The sequence below is a fragment of the Aphelocoma coerulescens genome, chromosome 18 (genome assembly GCF_041296385.1).
Source record: "Aphelocoma coerulescens isolate FSJ_1873_10779 chromosome 18, UR_Acoe_1.0, whole genome shotgun sequence".
Classification (NCBI taxonomy): domain Eukaryota; kingdom Metazoa; phylum Chordata; class Aves; order Passeriformes; family Corvidae; genus Aphelocoma; species Aphelocoma coerulescens.
Window position 1 is genome coordinate 3166978 of NC_091031.1, and position 20449 is coordinate 3187426.

The window sequence follows — 20449 nt, forward strand, 5'->3', positions numbered from 1 at the left end:
TAGCTTCTCATGGGTATCTGAACTATTTTTATGTCCACAGCCTGTGATATGAACGTTCACAAGCAATGTGTGATAAACGTCCCAAGCCTCTGTGGCATGGACCACACAGAGAAGAGAGGAAGGATTTATCTGAAAGCTGAAGTCACTGGTGACAAACTGGAAGTAACAGGTAAACAGCTCATTTTGGAATTTTTCAGGTTTTATAAATGTATGATACGCACTGTGAGTTTGTGTGCCTTGGTCAGATCTTTGCATTAAAGCCACTGATGGAAGATTTCCTTCCAGAAGCAGGAGGATTTCATACAACGTGGCTTTGAATCAAGAAACTCTATGAAGCTGTGTTCATAAAAATCAGTAGAAAAAAGGAAATCTGTAGTAACAGCTTTAAAACCTGGGGAATATTAGTTAGAAAATCACTGTATTGTCAGTTTTGCGTGTTGAAAGCAGCCCAGCAGGATGAGTAGCTGTTCAGGAAGTTACCCATCATCTTCAGAGCACAAGAGATTCACTAAACCTTCATCTGCTGAGGAGTTGTTTCCTGTATTTCAGAGTATTGAATAAACAAAGGCAACTGGGATTCAATCCCAAATATTACTCCCAGTGAGTTTTAAAATATAAAAAAGTAGTTCTCACATTCTATAAGCTTAAGGTGACCAAGCTGGGGAGGAGGCAGAGAAGGGAAAAAGGAGAGGGTGGCAGTTTGTTTCCTTGGAAGTGTTTCTCTGTGATTTGTGAATAATCTGTGGTTGTGCACACCCAGATGTGCACACCCACACCCCCCCCCCCAACCCACCCTGAAGTTTCCAAAAAATACTCCATGAAACCAGTACAGGGCACAATGCATTTGTCACTGCCTGCTTGGTGTTGCAAATTGGAATTGAATTTGGGGGTAAAGTCAGAGTAGGACAAAGTGGGAGGTTTCTTAGAACATCTCAACTCCTGCCTGTGTTTCTTGGTGTGGTTGTTGCAACCTGTGTGTGTAGAGTGTCATGTCAGTGTGGCTCAGGTGACAGAGCCTGGTACACACCAAAAGGATGTTTCTTCCCCCCCTACATTCAATAGAGACCTTTCCCCTTTTCACAGAGGAAATCAGACCATCACTGAATTTTTGCAGCTTCCAGAACCAGCAAACTTCCCTGCTGACATTATCCCTCTATGGTTTTGTTCTTCCTAAATCCAAATAGCTCCATATTCTCCTGTCAAACCCTGTAAAATGCATTGAAAAGGAGAAGTTTGATAAAATTTAGTTAGAAAGGATCAGAATAGATCCCAAGTGATGCTTAATTGTGGCTTAACTTTTCAAAGAGCTTCCTGTCAACGTGGGAGGGGGAAATTTGTCCAAGGTACTGTCATTAAGAGAAGGTGGTTTCACTAAGTAATGAGGCATTTCAGGGATGGTGATGTGGGTTCTAAAAGTAATTGTACCATGAGAGGGAATTAATTTAAAAATCATCCAAGTGACAAAATTTAATATTTGCTTTATTCTAGGCCGCTTTGCAGCAAGGCTCTTAAATATGGCTTAAACTTTCTGCAATAATACACATAATGTGACAAATAACATGTGCTTACTTCCTGATGATTCAGTTGGTTTATAATCCTTTTAGGGACAAAAACATTTATCACAAGTCATTGTGGAACGAAGGCACTGTAAAGTGATTATACAAACAAAGGATCCTTTTAGTTCAGAGTTTTATTTGAAAAGGTCTTGTCTGAGAGGTGAACATGGTAAAATTGTAACAAATTTTGTAGGTTTTCTCCATAGGCTCTTTTTGGTGTGAGTGTACTTGGCAAGTGTCATTTCTATTGTGTTTATAAATAAAACATTTCCATCTCACAATTAAGTAGGTTTCTGGACAAGAAGAAGAATGTTTACTATAACTTTGTTATGTATAAAACAATTACAGTGCTGTGGTTGTGGCTGAGGCTTGTCAGCATTTCCAAGCTTTCTGAAAATTTCTTTAAATAAAAATTATAATTGTCCTGAAAGCAAGCTGCTTTTTTTGTTTTTTACATAAGAAATACCATATGGACTAGCCAAAATGACATTTCAGGTGCCTTTTTTGTATGTTTAACTGAAAAGGAAATTAGCAATTGCCAGTTCATGGACATATTACAAAACATAAAAAAAATTCTCCTAGAATGTCATTGCTTCTAAAATATTTATTGACAAAAGCTTTGTTAGAATATACAGTTCTCAGAGCTCCCAGGGACAACATCACTGCCCTTAGCTTTGGGAAAGGAGGTGAATTAAAGATCCAGGAGGTTTAGGAACAGCAGGAAAAATAATCAGTGACTGACTGTTTGGTTTGAGCCTTTGTCTGAATCTTTTTCAAAGGAATTACTTTGTAGGTGTTGAACTCCTTCAGCTGAATTCCTCAATATCCCTGCTCTGCACCCTGTTTTGGTTGTTAATTAGTTCCTGCTGATTCTTTCCCAGCCAGCCTTGGTTACATGCAAAACATTTGTGCTGCTAAATGGGGACCTGCCACTGGTGTTGGCACATTGCAAATCCTTAGGCATCCCAACCATCCCAGCCCCACCAGGACACAGCTGGCAAAGGACAATTGCAGAATGTGGTCCTTTAGGTGATATGGTTTATTTAGCACATCCCAGTTTGTCTTTCTTTCCCTCTGCTTTCTTCTTTGGAGGGTTTTCTGGTGCCTTTTGTTTCCAAGAAGCCCCACACTACAGGAACACTGAGTGTTTTCCTGGTAAAATGTTGGAAATAGGGCTGGTTTTTAATTCCCAGTGAATTCGAGGAAGGAGGTGAGGCAGGCACTGCTGGGTGGAGCTGCCCAGTGGCTCCCTCAGATTGTCTACAATCTCCAAGTTTGCAGGTTCTGAATGGAATTAATGGTGGGAGTCATCCAGTCCTGTGTATAAACACACATAATTCCAATTAACTGAGTCAGATCTTCAACCCAGGTGCATCAGTGTGGACACACAGGTTTGTCTGTGGGAATTGTAGAGCCTCTGCAACACTTCTTCACAAAGGAGTTGGAATTTTGGATAGATTTCCTCTGCCGTAGCCTCACCATGTTCCCGGGGCTACTCAATCTGCCCCATTCAATGCTCATTTCTGTTGTAATTCTTAAACATCAGTGGTTTATCTTCAATGGTTGAGTTATTTGCTTGAGAGTTGCATTGAATATTAATAATTTATGGCACAGTACTGAAATGTGGTAGTTTTCTTTTTATAGAAACACTCTTGAAACGCATATTTCTGAAATCTCTGAGTTCGTGACCCTTTCATAGGTTGGATTGACATGGGGGGGTTGCTCTTAAGCATAGTAAAGTGCTTTTTGCTATTCTTAATCTCTGCTTTTTACACTGAATTTTCTTCCTCCTGATGTGTGTTAAAAGTTTTTTCACTCTTTCATTTACTCCTTGACCCATCTTATAATTTAGGGCTCTTCTGAGTGAGCTTGTAGGTGGTTGAATCACAGTTCTGATTTTTTTAACTTTATTTTTGAATTATTTTTATAGTGAATGAACAATAACCTTTGTGAGAAAAATAACCCCATCTGGTGCATTGATATATAAAATGCTGCCACAATACTGGGACTTCAGACTGTGACCTCTCAGGCACTGGAAGTTGGATGTGACAGCAGCTGACAAGGAGGATCTGCCCTCCTGACACTTATTTAGAAAAAGGATGGCGGTGACTTTCTGGCAACTAAAGCACCCCCTATTACATAAATCTTATTAAAACACATATAGGCACAGCACAGAATTTTCAGGGGGTTTTAACTGTATTTGCCTAAGCTGCAAGGATCAGAAAATCTGGTTTTATTCTTCAGTGGTGCTTCTGTTTAAAAGCAGAGGAAAGCTGGCAGTGATCGCTGCAGAAGCTGGGAGCACACAAGCAGCTCTCCAGCAGTGATCTCCCAGGAGCTCCGTGCTCCCCACTGGACATTTCTCAGGTTATTTATGAATGTGTGAATGCTGAGCCACCTCCTGGCACTGCTCATTATGTCCTGTCACGCTGCTTGGTGAGGGCAGCTGGAGCAGGAGCCCCCACCCAGACAGGCTGGGGACACAAACTGCAGAATTCTGGCACATTCCTAGATCCTCATTGTTTCCTTAAAAGACCCCACTGTGCACACACTCTGATAATTTTACTGTGGTTTTCTAGGTCAGTGTCAGTGTCTGTCTTTGTTAACATTCATTTCATAATCTGCAGCTGATTTTAAAAGGGAACATAAATTAATATTCTGGCTGTTTGACCAGCTTTTAATACCAAATGCCTATAAAGTGATCCCAAATAATTGTTTCCATGCAGGACACATTTTTAACGTCTCAAAAAACACGAATCTCACGGTGTACTTCACTAATATCTTCTTTCTGACATTCCCAGAATCTGCAGGGTTGCTGCAGTCATTACAGGAAAAGATATGCCTTTAGCAATGCCAGCCCTGGTGACAACGAAAAGCTTCCTTCCCACCTCAGTCATTAAATTCACTTTACCATGAAGAAACAGGCAATGCAAGGGGTTTAAAAAGACCATTAAGTTTTCAGTAATGGCCATCTGCATGCATCCAGAAATATCAACTAGACCCTATATATTTATGTAAGATAAGAATTACAAATGTAACGGCCTGAAGCCTTTTCCAGATTATTTGATCCATCTTGTGGTAAGATTTATGTTTCATTAAGCAGCTGTCCTGCCCAGTAGCGCATATATTTTAAGATGATATTTTTTGTAAATATAATCTTCTTTAAAACGAAAATAGAATTGCTTGTATGAGATTCCCAGGTGAAATTGAGGCTGGAGAACCTATTGCAGACACAAGAACTTAGGACGCAGTATTAGGGATGATGGTAGATTTTTTATTAGTAGGAGAGAATATCCTAATAAATACAGAGGAATCAAGTCTCTTGCAACATTGGTTAATTTTTCTTCTCGCTCTAGACAAGGATATTCATCAACTGTTCCTTGTACATCACATGTACAGTGCAGGTGTTCATTATGTTGCCATTTTTCAGTGCTCAGGCACTGGGCTCAGAAAGGATATGAAAAGAAATCTTCACTGGGCAGGGGAGTAGTTATGGAATAGAGAAAAAGCTCATCTCTGAAAGCCCTTATAGTGATGAAAACCATAGAGACTGAAAATTGCCTGGAAAGCAGGATTTGTTTCGGAGTCAGTCGTACCTGTGAGTCACAAGCAGCTCCAGAAAAGAAGAATTCAGTGAGTTTTAAAAAATCTCGTAATAAATATTCAGTGAAAGCAGAGCAGTTTTGGAGGCAGCTTTTGGATTTTGCAGACAAGGAGTACAAACTCAAAAATGGGAAGACTATTTTCAGTAATAGGTAAATCTTTAAACTGTGACTGAGGAGTGCAGGAAGGTACTGGGGAGACAGTTCCTTGGCTGGCAGTGCAGGATCCTCTGTCACTCGCTCAGCCATCTGTAAACTGGGCAAACCAGAAAGTCTGTACCAGAAACTTCTTCAGGAGGCAATGAGAATTTTGGAACAATTTAACAATGCTGTGTTGTTAGAAGACAGGAGCTTTATGATGTGTTGGAGCTAACAACAGTCCCCCTTTTCCTTCATTTCTCTGGATACCATGCCAGGTGAGACCACTGGAGTCTTGCAGTGTCTCCTAAAAGCAGCTTTTGCCATGCGGATGAGAGATTTCTACTCATCTAAGTTGCCTGTAGGACTAAAAGATTGGCAAGAAAAGGTTGCTGTGATTAGTAAACTGTTTTATTATCCACGTTTGGGAATTCAGGAAAAAGGTATCTGTGACTCACTCGTAAAGGAACTGAGTGGACTCATGCTGCGAATCATTCAGCTTTGTCCTGGGGACAGAAACATTTATTTAGTCATTCCCATGATTAAATTTATCTGCTGGTACCACAAGAAGCTATAAATCCACAACTGCATATGGCTTGCAACTCTTGACCTACACTATCCCGTGGAAAAAGTTTCAGCTTTGTCATCCACTCTCTGAATTCCTTAAAATCCTGCCTGAATTTCTTCTCTTTACATGAAATGTCAGTTGTCTCTGCCAGCCCACTCTGTTTTATTTAGGTTTTTATTTAAAGTATGAATACCTAAGAACCAGCTCTGTATTTGCTTATGTCCTTACATTATTCCTGGAAAAGTGGGAGTCCCAAATTTAGGCTCCTGGATGGCTACTGCTGGTTTATAAGTAGCACTTGATAGAAGAGCCATAGGACAGATACCAAATAATCTGCATTTTCTGCTGAATACACATTTATGATCTCTGGTGCTGGTTTGGACAAATTTGGAGGAAAATATCCTCTGATAGAAGGCAGGTTACAACCACCCCTCCCCCACTAGGTTCAGGAAAGATGAAATTTTCCTCAGAGGAAAGTGAAAGAGATAAAAACTATTTATTTAACAAACACACAGGAAAAGGATAATAATGCTAAATAATAAAACCTCTCGCTGTGGAGAGAAACCTGGGAAAATTTCAGAGTCCTTCCGTAGAGGTAATCTCTCTCCTCCTCCTTGGAGCTGGGTTGTGGGCCCACCTCCAGGGCCTTGGTGGGAAATTCTCCCAATGTGTTCTGATGTTGAAACAGTCCAGAAGAGAAGAAGGGAAAAACTGAAGTCCCAGGAAAACAAAGTTCAACTCTCCGTCTTCCTCAGGAGAAAAGGAGCCGAAAGCTGGCCGAAGAGCAAGAAGGGTGCTTCCTCTGCTCTTGCTACCGCAGCAGAAGAACACAGAGGAGTGTGTGTATTTGTGTCCTTGAACAACTGCTTTGAAAAGTGTGCTCAGTTTTTTTTTTCCTCTCCCCCCTCTCAGGCTCAATTTAAAGGCACAGAAAGGCACAGTTAATTTCTGGGCATAGAGCAGCGATAGGGGATACACATCATAAAGTCACCCCAAGACATTCCACCCCTTATCCCATATCGTTGGCTCAATGCCCAAACTAATATATTCTAATTCTACACACACACATTAATACATAAATATACAGCTATGTACTAACAGGGACAGTGACACTCAGCAAGCAGTGGTACACAGGCATTTCACATTACAGATGGTTTTCACCCAACAGTCAGATCTCCCTTTGGTACACAACATGTTGTTCTATCTTTCTCCATTACCCACCATGTGCAACCAGGTCCCTGAGCAAAGACAACCCCACGGATGGGTTTGTCTGTACTTGAGGCAGAATTCCTCCACATAGTCTTTCCTAACAGACCTCTGACATGCACTACTGGGACCTTGTCTCCATCTGCTGTATGCAGGGATTCAGATTGGGCTGGACCAGCTCTATTGGTGGAACCTCGGGTGTTAACTAAGCAGATGATGTTTGCCAGATGCTGCTCCCAATTTTTAAAAGTTCCCCCACCCAGTGCCTTCAAGGTGGTTTTCAACAATCCATTGCCCCGTTCCCCTTTGCCTGCAGCTGGTGCATGGTAAGGGATATGGTACACCCACTCAATGCCATGTTCTCTAGCCCAGGTGTTGATAAGGCTGTTCTTGAAATGAGTCCCATTGTCAGACTCAATTCTCTCAGGGGTACCATGCCTCCAAAGGACTTGCTTTTCGAGGCCCAGGATGGTGTTCCAGGCAGTAGCATGAGGCACAGGGTAGGTCTCCTGCCATCCTGTGGTGGCTTCTACCATTGTGAGCACACAGCGCTTGCCTTGGTGTGTTTGAGGCAGTGTGATGTAATCAATCTGCCAGCCCTCCCCATGCTTGTATTTGGACCATCGCCCACCGTACCACAGGGGCTTCACCCGCTTGGCCTGCTTGATTGCAGCGCATGTCCCACAATCATGGATCACCTGGGAGATACTGTCCATGGTTAGATCCACCCCTCGATCTCGTGCCCACTTAGAGGTGGCATCTCTGCCCTGATGGCCTGAGGCATCATGAGCCCATTGAGCTAAGAACAACTCTCCTTTGTGTTTCCAATCTATCTGTGAAATTTCTATCTTTGCAGCCAGATCTACCTGCTTGTTGTTTTGGTGTTCCTCATTAGCCCTACTCTTGGGGACATGGGCATCTACATGGCGGACTTTCACAACCAGCTTTCTTACTCAGGCAGCGATGTTTTTCCACTCTTCAGCAGCCCAGATTGGTTTTCCCCTACGCTGCCAGTTGGCCTTTTCCCACTTTTCCAGCCACCCCCATAGAGCATTGGCTACCATCCATGAATCAGTGTAGAGGTGGAGCTTTGGCCACTTCTCTCTTTCAGCAACGTCCAGGGCCAGTTGAACAGCTTTGAGTTCAGCAAGTTGGCTCGATCCACCTTCTCCTTCAGTAGCTTCTGCAGCCCATCATGTGGGACTTCATACAGCTGCTTTCCACTTTTGTTTCATCCCTACGATGCGACAAGAACCGTCGGTGAAAAGAGCATAGCATGTCTTCTGATGGCAGTTGGCTGTACGGTGGAACTTCTTCAGCACGTGTCACTTGTTCTTCTTCATCAGTGAGACCAAAGTTTTCACCTTCAGGCCAATTTGTGATTATTTCCAAAGTCCCAGGGTGATTCATTTTTCCGATACAGGCGCACTGTGTGATGAGAGCAATCCATTTGCTCCATGTGGCATTAGTGGCGTGGTGGATAGAGGGAACCTTTGCTTTGAACATCCACCCCAGCACCGGTAGTCAGGGTGCCAGAAGCAGCTGTGCTTCAGTGCCGATTACTTCTGAGGCAGCTTGGAGTCCTTCATAGGCTGCCAAGATTTCCTTCTCTGTGGGAGTGTAGTTGGCTTCAGACCCTCTGTAGCTTCGGCTCCAGAATCCCAGTGGTCGGCCCTGAGTCTCACCAGGCACCTTCTGCCAAAGGCTCCAGGACAGACCATTGTTCCCAGCTGCAGAGTAGAGCATGTTCTTCACCTCTGGTTGCAGTCATGACTGGGCCAAGGGCTACCACATGAGCTATTTCCTGCTTGATCTGGGTGAAGGCTTGATGCTGTTCAATGGAAATCATTCTTCTTGTGGGTAACCAGGTAAAGAGGACTCACAATATGCCTGTACTCAGGAATATGCATCCTCCAAAACCCTATGGCACCTAGAAAAGCTCGTGTTTTCTTCTTGTTGGTCGGTGGAGACGTCGCAGTGATCTTATTGATGACCTCGATGGGAATCTGACGCCCTCCATCTTGCCATTTCACTCCCAGGAACTGGATCTCCCGGACAGGTCCCTTGATTTTGCTCTTCTTGATGGCAAAGCTGGTTTCCAGGAGAATCTGGATCATCTTCTCTCCTTTCTCAAATACCTCCGTTGCCGTGTTCCCCCACACAGTGATGTTGTCAATGTACTGCAGATGTTCTGGTGCCTCACCCTTTTCCAGTGCAGTCTGGATCAGTCCATGGCAGATGGCGAGACTGTGCTTTCACCCCGGGGCAGTTGGTGCCAGGTGTACTGCACGCCCCTCCAGGTGAAGGCAAACTGAGGCCTGCCCTCTGCTGCCAGAGGAATGGAGAAAAATGCATTTGTGATGTCAATAGTGGCGTACCGCTTCATTGCTTTGGACTCCAGCTTGTACTGGAGCTCCAACATGACCACCACAGCAGCACTCAATGGTGGACTTCATTCAAGCCACAACAATCCACAGTCAATCTCCATTCTCCTTCAGATTTGCACACAGGCCAGATGGGACTATTGAAGGGTGAGTGGGTTTTGCTGATCACCTCTTGTCTCTCCAACTCGTGGATCATCTTGTGGATGAGAATCACAGCATCTTGAGTTGTCCGGTACTGTCGGCGATGCACTGTAGAGGTAGCAATTGGTACTCTTTTTCTTCCCCCTTCAGAAGACCTACTGCAGATGGGTTCTGATCATCCAGGCAAGGTGTTCTTTGCTTAATGCCCTCTGTCTCCACAGCAGCTATTCCAAAAGCACACTTGAGTCCCTTTGGGTCTCTGAAATACCCACTTCGGAGGAAGTCTATGCCCAAAATGCACGGGGCCTCTGGGCCAGTCACAATGAGATGTTTCTTCCACTTACTTCCAGTTAGGCTCACCTCAGCTTCCACCAGGGTCAAATCTTGTGATCCACCTGTTACCCCAGCAATAGAAACAGGTTCCATCCCCACATGTTGCAATGGGATTATTGTGCACTGCGCACCAGTGTCAACCAAGGCATCATATTTTTGTGGTTCTGATGTACCAGGCCAACGAATCCACACAGTCCAAAAAAAATGGTTTTCCCTGGCCTCTACCTGGCTAGAGGCAGGGCTCCTCTAGTCCTGGTTATCCTTCTTCCCCTGGGCATGCATCTTAGAGGTTCCTTCAAGGGGATCAGACATGTCATCTTCTCTTCCATCATTTCTGGTGGTTTGGCTACAGGCAACTGGAGCTACTTCCTTTTTGGTAGAACTTCCTTTCTGAGACTTTGCGCTCCTTCAGTTCACGCACTCGTGCTGCCAGAGCAGAAGTGGGTTGTCTCTCCCACCTCCTCATGTTTTCCCCACTGGGAAAACACAGGAATTTCCACAGCTCACTTCGTGGGATGTACCTTCTCTCTGGGGAATGTCCACATTTGGTAGCAGAATCTCTGATCTGTACTGCCGAGATTTGGAGAAGGCCCTCTTTGATCTCCTTCTTGAGTTCCTGGGGATTCTTCTCCATCTTATCTTCCAATTTCTGCATACATGTTTCCATGCAATTCTTGCATGTGTTGGGCCATGCACGGCATCTGCATATGCTCGGAGTTTCATCGCCTTATCCCTCACAGTCTCATTCCTGCCATCCTTCAGTTTCATCATTGCTAAAGCAGAAGCGTATACTTGTGTCCCAAATTGCATGAGTTTTTGCCACATCACTGGTCAACTCTGACCCTGTCTGGACTCCTCAATCCTGGGTCATTCGTGTAGACAATCTCTACCACCCCTAGTTCTCTCAGGCATTGGACCCCTTGTTCTATGGTCTTCCACTGGGTTTGCTGCATGTAGAGATCATCTCCACACATATATTTTTCAGTCACGCCTGTCAAAACCCATGTCCAGAGACTGACAGAGTCAGCCCTCCTTATTATCGCTTGGTCGATAGCTGGATCACGTGACAGGGATCCCAAATGCCTCGCTTCAGCACCATCCAGCATTACATCATCACCTGCCGCATCCCAAATACGGACCATCCAACTTATTACGGATTCATCAGACCTTCGGGTGTAATCCTTTCTTAAGCTGTGAAGGTCCTTTATGGACATGGACTCAGTAATGTTTCTGTGCCTGAGTCAGTTGGTGGCTTTGAGGTTCCTTCCCCTGTATCATCATCTTTCACTGAACAATCAGTTTTGGTTGTGTGCTTTTTCCTCGTGACAGGAGCTACTGTCAATGGCTTAGGCTCTCCCTCTAGTTCAGCTGCAGCCTGAGTGACTGGGGTGTCTGCTGATTTATCTTCCTGCCCCTCTACCTTTACCTCCTGCCCTACAGTACCTAGCAGTGTGCAATAGGCATATGGCAAGACCCATTATATTGCCATGAGCTTTCTCATTAGAATTGTCATTATATTTCTCTTTCAGATATTTCCCCACCTCAGCTGGGTTCTGAATTTGTTCAGGGGAGAAATTCCAAGCTATTGGGTCAGAGAATTTCTTCAGGGTTTGGCCCATGTCCTCCCACTCCCCACACCACTCAGGATTTTTCACCTCATCAGTCACCTTGGAAATCTGAGCTCTCATTCCAGACAAGCTGCAAACCACATAGAGGAAGCTTACCAGATAAAATACCAGGAAGGTGGTCTCTTTAACATCCACGGGAAAATGAACATTGTCAAAAGTTAACATATCAAATTTAAAGGAAAAGGAGATGAAAGGCTGGGAAACCCCATCTCCTCCTCTTCTGACAAATTGGGTGCAATTACTAATAAACTCCCAAAACAGGCTACTGAAACTGGGATTGGGGTTAGGATGGAAAAACCATGTTATACACAATTTGAACAACTGCCCATACCCCTGTTAACTTCTTATAAATCATTATTCCTGAGCACAGCAAAATAGAAATCCAGATTCGTGCCCCTGCTCTGTAAAAGGTGCATATCAGGGACAAGATCGGAGCAAGCTGTGGATAGGCAAACAGGCCTAGGGACCAGAAAGGCATTAGTACCTCAAACAGGCCTAGGGACCAAAAAGACATCAGTACATCAAGCCAGAGAGACATTATGAACTCAACCAACATGGTGACTACTTTACCCCAACACAAAGTAATTAAATTCAAACCAAAATGTAATTAGTGTAGGTTTTTTCACTTCCTTCGAGCTCCGCATTGGGTGCCACTAATTATTTGTGCTGGTTTGGACAAATTTGGAGGAAAATATCCTCTGATAGAAGGCAGGTTACAACCACCCCTCCCGCACCAGGTTCGGGAAAAAAGAATTTTTCCTTGGAGAAAAGTGAAAGAGATAAAAACTATTTATTTAACAAACACACAGGAAAAGGATAATAATGCTAAATAATAAAACTTCTCGCTGTGGAGAGAAACCTGGGAAAATTTCAGAGTCCTTCTGTAGATGTAATCTCTCTCCTCCTCCTTGGAGCTGGGTTGTGGGCCCACCTCCAGGGCCTTGGTGGGAAATTCTCCCAATGTGTTCTGATGTTGAAACAGTCCAGAAGAGAAGAAGGGAAAAACTGAAGTCCCAGGAAAACAAAGTTCAACTCTCCGTCTTCCTCAGGAGAAAAGGAGCCGAAAGCTGGCCGAAGAGCAAGAAGGGTGCTTCCTCTGCTCTTGCTACCGCAGCAGAAGAACACAGAGGAGTGTGTGTATTTGTGTCCTTGAACAACTGCTTTGAAAAGTGTGCTCAGTTTTTTTTTTCCTCTCCCCCCTCTCAGGCTCAATTTAAAGGCACAGAAAGGCACAGTTAATTTCTGGGCATAGAGCAGCGATAGGGGATACACATCATAAAGTCACCCCAAGACATCTCTATTAACAAGGAGGAAGAAAATGGCACATTTTTTCCCCTGTGCAAGTTGACAATTTTTTCTGGGTTTTAGAAGGAAAACCTGAGCAAGACTGGATTTATTGGAGACTTCAATCCATACTTGTCTTTATTGTCTTTTTACCTCTGTTCTTTCTCATTCCCCATTAAGAGTCCAATCTGGACAAAATGTTAGGAAATTTAACCGGTGGCAGCTGCTTTGCTCAGTACAGGGATTATTATCATCCTTAATATTTGTGACAGAAAACTGACAAGGAATATTTCAGGTTTCTGCCCAACGTGAGTCCAAACTGCACCTCCCTTTAACCTTCTCTAATTTAGAGTAGCATCTCTATCACAGTGTTGGGTTTAATTAACAAGTAATTACCAAGCAGGATGAGATTGCTTGCTATGGTTACAATTGTAGCAGAATTCAGCCGCTGTAAATTGATTTATTCTCGTGGAGTTATTTTTCATTTAACTTTCTCAAGCACACAGAAGAGATATTGTCTTTGGTGGGGAGGGGAAATCTCTTCTTCATGTCAATTCTCCCAGAGAAACCTGATCTGTCCTGTTAAAAATAGGGCACGTTAAAGAGATGAACCACTTGGATGCTAATTCTTGATAAGCACTATTTAGCACAAGTATCATCACGCTGTTTCCTCGGGAAAAGAAGTGCTAAGTCAGTTGGAAAAAGATGTCTAAGGGTATTAATTATGCAGACAAAAGTACAAATGGGCCAGATATCTTAAAACAGGGAGTGAGATAATGACTTCGTTAGCAGCCTGTATTTAATACGTTGCATTTTTTCCTTCCCAATTAATCTTTGAGCTTCTCCTTCTTGCACTTAGAGGGTTTTTTTTTTCCATTTTCTGTGTTTGCTACAGAAGAAAGAAGCAATTTTACATGTTCTGCCATGTCCTCCTGCTGCCAGAGCTGTTTTGCAGCATTTATCAGGGCTGGGCAGGGGTGGCTTTGTCCAGGGATCTCTCCATGGCAGAGCCTCCACATCTACCCAGCCAATCACTCAAAATTCTGTGTTTCACACTGAGCTTCTGCAGGTAAAATTTAAACATAAAGGCTCAGCCCGAAGATGGTAAAATTAAGCTATTTTTTTTTCCGAGATTTTTAGCAGAAAATTTACCACCGTGTATTTTTAGGAAGCTGTAGAACATGTGGAGAGTTCTGCTCCTCACTTATGGCAAAGTGCAGCACAGAAATAAAAATCAAAAAGTGGATTTTGAAGTAATAGCTCCTGTGCCAAACCTGGCAGTGCAGTCACATAAACCATGCAGAAGACTGAAAAAAACCCAACCAAAAATGCGATCATAAACCCAAATATAGGATGAGAGAAAGCAGCTTGCACTGAAAGCTGTCACTTCATCCTTCACTCTCTTCATGGTTCTTAGTCCCTTTGGGATTGTAAATACTTAGCTAAAATAAGTTATTTAATCTCAATGTTATTCCTTGGAAGTATCTGAAGATTATTTTCAGTGCACTCAAGTTTTAAAATTGGGTGTTTTGGTTTTTTTCATGGGTTGAAAAGAAATGCTTTTCCAGCTGACCACTGGGTGTGAAGACCATCAGAGGGCAAACTTGGAGTAAATGAGAGTGGGGACAATTTCCCTGGCCTGAAATGCACCGTTACCCAGCTGCAAAGCCCTGTCAGCTTTAGACATGCCTTGTGGAAAAGTACAGATGAAATAGATTGCAAGAAAGATGCATTTATTTTCTGTTCTTTTAAAACATAGTGATTTTTTTCCTGATATAATTCTTTGAGGAATCCACATAGTGAATAGAATTATACTTTATTCTAAAATTTTAGCCCATGAGCATTTTCTGTCTCTCCTTTTAAAACCAGAAATTTAAGAAACTTGATCAGTATCAACTGTTGGGTCAAGTTAATATGATTCGTTTCCAGCCATGATCTAATTTCATTAATTAATTTACATCAAAGTATCTGTTCTGCATGAGAATTATCTTGACAAAAAAAGTGGTGTCTTCCAAATCAGTAGCTCACATTCCTGTACTCCTCCTATTCTGTACATAAAATAATATCTCTGCTGTTTGGATGCCTTTTAACCTCCGTGCTGGGAAACAACAGACTGAAATCCTGGGTAGGTCTATAATTTTTGGGTTGTAGTATGAAAATGCCATTTAAATCTGGTGGAAAGGAGAACAATGCCTTGGGCAAACAGTAACTATTTGTTGCTGAAGATCCTGACACCTTTTTTCTTTTTTTTTTCTTTTTTTCTTTTTTTTTTTTGAAAAGCTCTAACTGACTTTCATGTGGCTCTGAAGTCCAAATTTCTGTAGGAAATACTTTTCATCAAGAAATATTAAGTTACTTAAAGGTTCCTTTAAGTAACTAAATTTCCTTTAAGATTTCTTCAGTTAGGTAGATAAATTTTACAAAGGCCTCCTGAATGAAAGCAGTAGCTGAGGGCAGTGTCAGTCCTGGTTAATCTCTCCAGTGTCTCTCAAAGGCTGGAATTCCTTCATCCCTTCGGAACCACAGCACCCTCAAAGCTTCTTGCAGTCTTCCTTGCAGAAACAATTCTAACCTTAAACTCTGACTGTCACAAAGGAATTCCTGGGTGGAAGCTGTTTTCTGTCCCAAACCCCAGAGGGCTGCTGCTCCCAGGTTTTGAGATGCCCAACTATGAGCTCCAAATTCCCCATCCCAGCCTGATCCCAGTTCATCGCAGCACAGGCTGGTTTGGGTGGGACAAGGTTTCACAGCATGAGGAAAATTCACCATTTATTCTTCAGAATTCTTGTTCCATGATGTGGAAATCTTGCTCAAGTGTCTGACAGAGGGAGGGCAGTGCTGTCTGTGCTCACCCTTTGGGATACTCCAGCCCCTGCAGGTTCCTGACTGTTCCCTCTCTCTTCGGGGATCAGGAACAACTCAAGATAAATTAACTCTCTTTCTTCCTTTGACATTGTAAAAGTAGAAGCTGTATTAGGATTTTTGTGAAGCTGAAGCTCCACTTGTCTTTCCTGCACTTTTCCTTTGGTTGCTGTCATGACAATGCTCACAACTATTCCATCTGACAGCTAATGAGCCGTGAATCTGTGGGAAGGTTGGTGTTAGAAACCTTCCAAAGAGGGCTTGTGTCAAACACCTGGTCCTCTGCAATCCACTGTGATCTGGCTGTGGCTCTTACAGTATTTGGCTCCTAATCCTGTGGTTGTATAACCTAAGACTGATGAGGGAACAAAAGCACAAAGAGTTGGTACCTGCTCAGAAAAATTACAGTGATGGATTTGGGTATTTAATCATTGCATTGCCGGGAGAGCTGCCTGGAAGCTGCGTGTTGCTTGTGAATCACTCTTCCCTCCCGTCATTGCTCCCTGCTATTCTTATAAATACCACTCAGTACAACCTTTCTTTACAACAAGTAGTTTCTTCCATGCCAAGTCTGACAAGTGGGTTTCACATCTTATTTATTTGTCAACATGCTTCAATAGCTCTGGTCTAGCATGTAATTTCTTTCTTACAGTGATATGTAATCCTGCATTTTATATTGACAGTGAGAGAAGCAAAAAACCTCATTCCCATGGATCCAAATGGACTTTCAGATCCTTATGTCAAACTGAAGCTCATCCCAGATCCTAAGAATGAAAGTAAACAAAAAACAAAAACCATCCGTTCTACCCTGAATCCGGACTGGAATGAGTCATTCACATTGTGAGTTTAACACCCTGATTTAATGGGAGGTCTTTGGATGTATTGAATTGTTTTATTTCAGTGTCGACAACTCCTCCATTTCTCTCCTTTTCAGTAAATTAAAACCTACAGACAAAGATCGTCGGTTATCCGTAGAGGTCTGGGACTGGGATCGAACAACCAGGAATGATTTCATGGGATCACTCTCTTTTGGGGTGTCAGAGCTTATGAAGATGCCAGCCAGTGGATGGTAAGAGTTTCTGAAAAGAGAATGAGAGAATATATTGTCGGTACAAAAATGCTGCTAGTGAGGATTTTCTTGCTAGTTTGTAAGTCCGTGAGAGACTTTTCTCTCTCACAGAAGAGGTGGCAGGGAATGTAAACAACCAAGCCACCTGCAGCCTTGAAAAGTCTTGTTTATGGTATAGTAGAAAAATAGTTTGAGAATGGATGTTTTAGAATTTTGGCCAATCACCCCCAAGGGGTGGCTGATCCTTTGTCCGATTAGACTATGAAGAAAAAAGTCTATAAAAGAGTTTGTAAAATAATTAAATAAATCAATCTTGCTGCACAATTCCTGCCTGCTGGATCTTCTCCTCCTCCTCCTCCCTATGGCTGCGGGACACGGTGATATACCCTAGGGCCCAAGCCTGCGGTAATAATATATCACCAGAAGTTTTAAACCTGTCTTTTTTTTTTCAATGTAATCTACCATTTTTTTGAGCTTTTCACTGTGTTTCAGGCTATAAATTCACTGAAAGTGCAACTAAACCTAGGAAACACAGGCTATATATATCAAAGGAGGATAACAAAACAATTGGTTTTCTTTTGTGCTGTTCCTGGAACTTCTGCTGGAGCCAGGAGCTGCTGCAAACTCAATTCTGTGTACATAGTCTTGTGATACAAATTTTATTTTTATCTGCAATATGATGTGTTCAATACTAAGTGTATCATGTTATATATAGCTCTGCAAAGGCAAAGCACATGGAAAGTGATCTCATCAAATGCCATCTCATTACCTACCACAAGAGGGTAGAACTCATCACATCTCCTCAAAAAGGACATTTCTTCAAAGACAGTTGTTTAGGGCTATGGAAGCACTGGAGACAAAGGTTCCTCCTCAGGGTTGATGTCTCCCATCAAATCCCAGGATGAGTGGGAAGAATTTCATTGTCCATTAAACTGCCTTGACAGATAGTTTGGGATTAAAGATCTGATTTCAGGTAAAATATATTCTATTTGTGAGTTTGGTGTTAGAGATCAGATGATGTTTGGTCTTTGAGATCAGTTCTTTGCATACCTGTGACATTGTTACAAACCACACACAAACAACTAAATCAGATTTTAAATCTATCAGGGAAAAACTGTAAAGTCACCAGTTTTTTCTCAAATCCACCACAGGTACAAGCTGCTGAATCAAGAAGAGGGTGAATATTACAACGTTCCAATTCCAGATGCTGATGAAGATGGAAATGCAGAGCTCCGGCAGAAGTTTGAGGTGAGGATTAAACACAGATGTGTGCAACTAAATATTGCATTTATTTTTCACTTTATTACAAAACAAAAAAGAGGTTGTTAAAAGAGACATATGTTAGAGTGCTCCTACTTCTGTTTCTGTGACAGCTCTGTGTGTCTTTGGTTTTCTTGAAGATTGGACCAAATGGTTTAATTCAGAGATGGCATCATTTTCCTGACAGTTAAGCTTCTCTGCTATGACACTTAGAAGTTGGTATTTTAAAATATGTTATGTCAAGTATATGTAATAATTTCAATGTCTCTTAAGAATTGCTGTGAAATCTGCCAGCCATTATCACTGCTGTCTGCATTATTTGACAAATGAAGTTCTCAGAAACAACGGTATTTTAATACTTTGAATGTTTCACGCTGTAAGTTGGGGTGTTTTAAGAAAACACTTTCAGCGTTCATGCTTTGGAGCTTTAAAGTCTTTGCAGAAGGTTTTCATGTGAAATTCTGCTCCCTGTAGTGTGAGGAAGGATGCTGATGTTTCTTAAGGATCAGAGGTATTGCTGGTTATGTACAAAAAAGAAAATCCAGAGAAAAGTGATGCCTTCTGCAGTTTCTTGCCTCCTGTGGTGCCAGCTGGAGAGGTTGGTAGCCACAAGAATGGTCTCATGTGCCACACAAAGGAGTTTTTTGTTAATGATCAGACTCTGCCTCTTCTGACAACCACAGCCAGAATTACAACAAAATATTTGCTGGCCACTGAGCCCAGGAACAGGACAGGTATGGCCTGGGGTGGGAGGGGTTTGCTGGTGAGTCCAGCTCATCTGCCCTGCCTGCTCTCCCAGCTGCACACACAGCCAGGAGTTGGAAATATTCCAATCTGCACTGTTGCTTTCTTTTTTTTCTGGTAGGACATTTACAACCTTAGCCAAGCTGTTTATCCAAAACATAATGAATGTACCTGTTGTGCATAAACCAACCTGCCTGTTCCTTTCAACCTGAAATGGCAATTTTCTATGTTCACCATCAGGCAGAATTCTCCATTGTTATTATAAAAGATGGGTTAACCCACGAAAGTGAGGAAAAACGGCACATGTTCAACTTTCAAGAAAGAAAAGGAAAAGGTGCACCAATTTCTTCTGAACTCATTTGGATCAGCTCCCATGTCTGCAGCATGAACTATGATTTTTGTTACATATTTGAGAAGTATTTGAACCTCCATTCCATTTTCCTTTCTTTACAATCGTGATCTGACCAGTGTGATTTCATTTTGCTGCACTAGGTCATTTGCTGTTCAAGATCATGTTTATTTTTTATCCTCCCTAGAAAGAATAGCTTCAAAAGTAATCCTGTCTATGTTTCTGTGCATTATGCAGAGCCTGGAATTGGGTGAATATTTATATATTGGTATAAAAATTTGCCAGTTTTGTCTCAGGTCAGAGACAGCACGAACACAAGTCACTAGAATTGTCCTCTTAAAAATGTCAGCTATTACATGCAGTGTGGTTGCATATTGAATTTACAGTCTGAGGTTGATTCTTAATCCTGCTGTAAATACTTTGGTTGCAGGAGGAATAGTCAGGGTTTATCCACATCCTGCAATGAAGTGGAGTAGAAATCCTGAGAGGATTTGTGTAAAGCTACTGGACCTGGTCCCAGAGACAGCAGCTTCACCAAGGGGCAGCTCTGCCTCAGAAATAATTAGTCTGGCTCAAAGTCTAATTAGTTCAGCCTCAGCACTGTGGATTTGAGGCTCTCCCTGTTCTGCTGTAGGCTGGTTGGTGCTGTTTGAGTGACTGAATTAATCCAGGGAAGGGAATGGGTCTTCACTAGGCACACAGTGTCTCCAGGAATGTAATTTCCCAAGTTGGACAATGAACAGTTTTAAAACTCAGTGATTATAAATGAGAATATTGGTATCTGAACAAACCCTGTAATTGTAATGAGGCCAGGGCTGGTGTAATGTAGTGTTACATGGCTGAAGGATTTGGGTTCACGCTCTTATCCTATCTCAAAGTTTATCATTATGAGAAGGAGCAGAGGGAAGCAGCACCCTCCATGGAATATTCTTCCTTGGTTTCAAGGGGCATCACTGTGATGGCTTCTGAAATTTCACAGCACAGATGTCTGAATGGTGGCATTTCACTTATTAGCTATTCTGGTGTGGCACATAAGTGGTGCTGACTCTGATCCTCCTTTATTTCTGTTATCATTTATATCCTGGCTTGCACAGGCATTTTATTTTAAGTGCCCTGTAACATGGAACAAGTAGACAGCACTGAGAAAAATGCTGCTATTTGTGTTTTAATGATATCATCTAAACAAATATTTCCACTGTTCTAAAATCACCATTGGAGCCTTACAGGAAGAAGATTGCAGGTCTTGACTGTCACTTTCCTAGGGAAGTGAATTTGTCAGAAGATTAAAAATACAGATAGACCAAGGGGTCACGCTGGGCCACCTT

General features: G+C 42.5%; 1 protein-coding gene across 6 annotated transcripts in view; it reads left to right on the forward strand.

Moving 5' to 3' along the window:
• The window catches only part of PRKCA (protein kinase C alpha), a 153682-nt gene that overhangs the window by 93911 nt on the left and 39322 nt on the right, over window positions 1–20449 (forward strand). For all 6 annotated transcript variants that reach the window (XR_011155827.1, XR_011155826.1, XR_011155828.1 and 3 more), the window contains 4 exons: window positions 41–169; window positions 16386–16542; window positions 16637–16771; window positions 17923–18019. Coding sequence is in view for 2 of the 6 variants with exons in the window: in XM_069032945.1 (XP_068889046.1) it covers window positions 41–169; window positions 16386–16542; window positions 16637–16771; window positions 17923–18019 (518 nt within the window). In the remaining 4 variants the exon portion in view is untranslated. The remainder of the gene's footprint in view (window positions 1–40; window positions 170–16385; window positions 16543–16636; window positions 16772–17922; window positions 18020–20449) is intronic.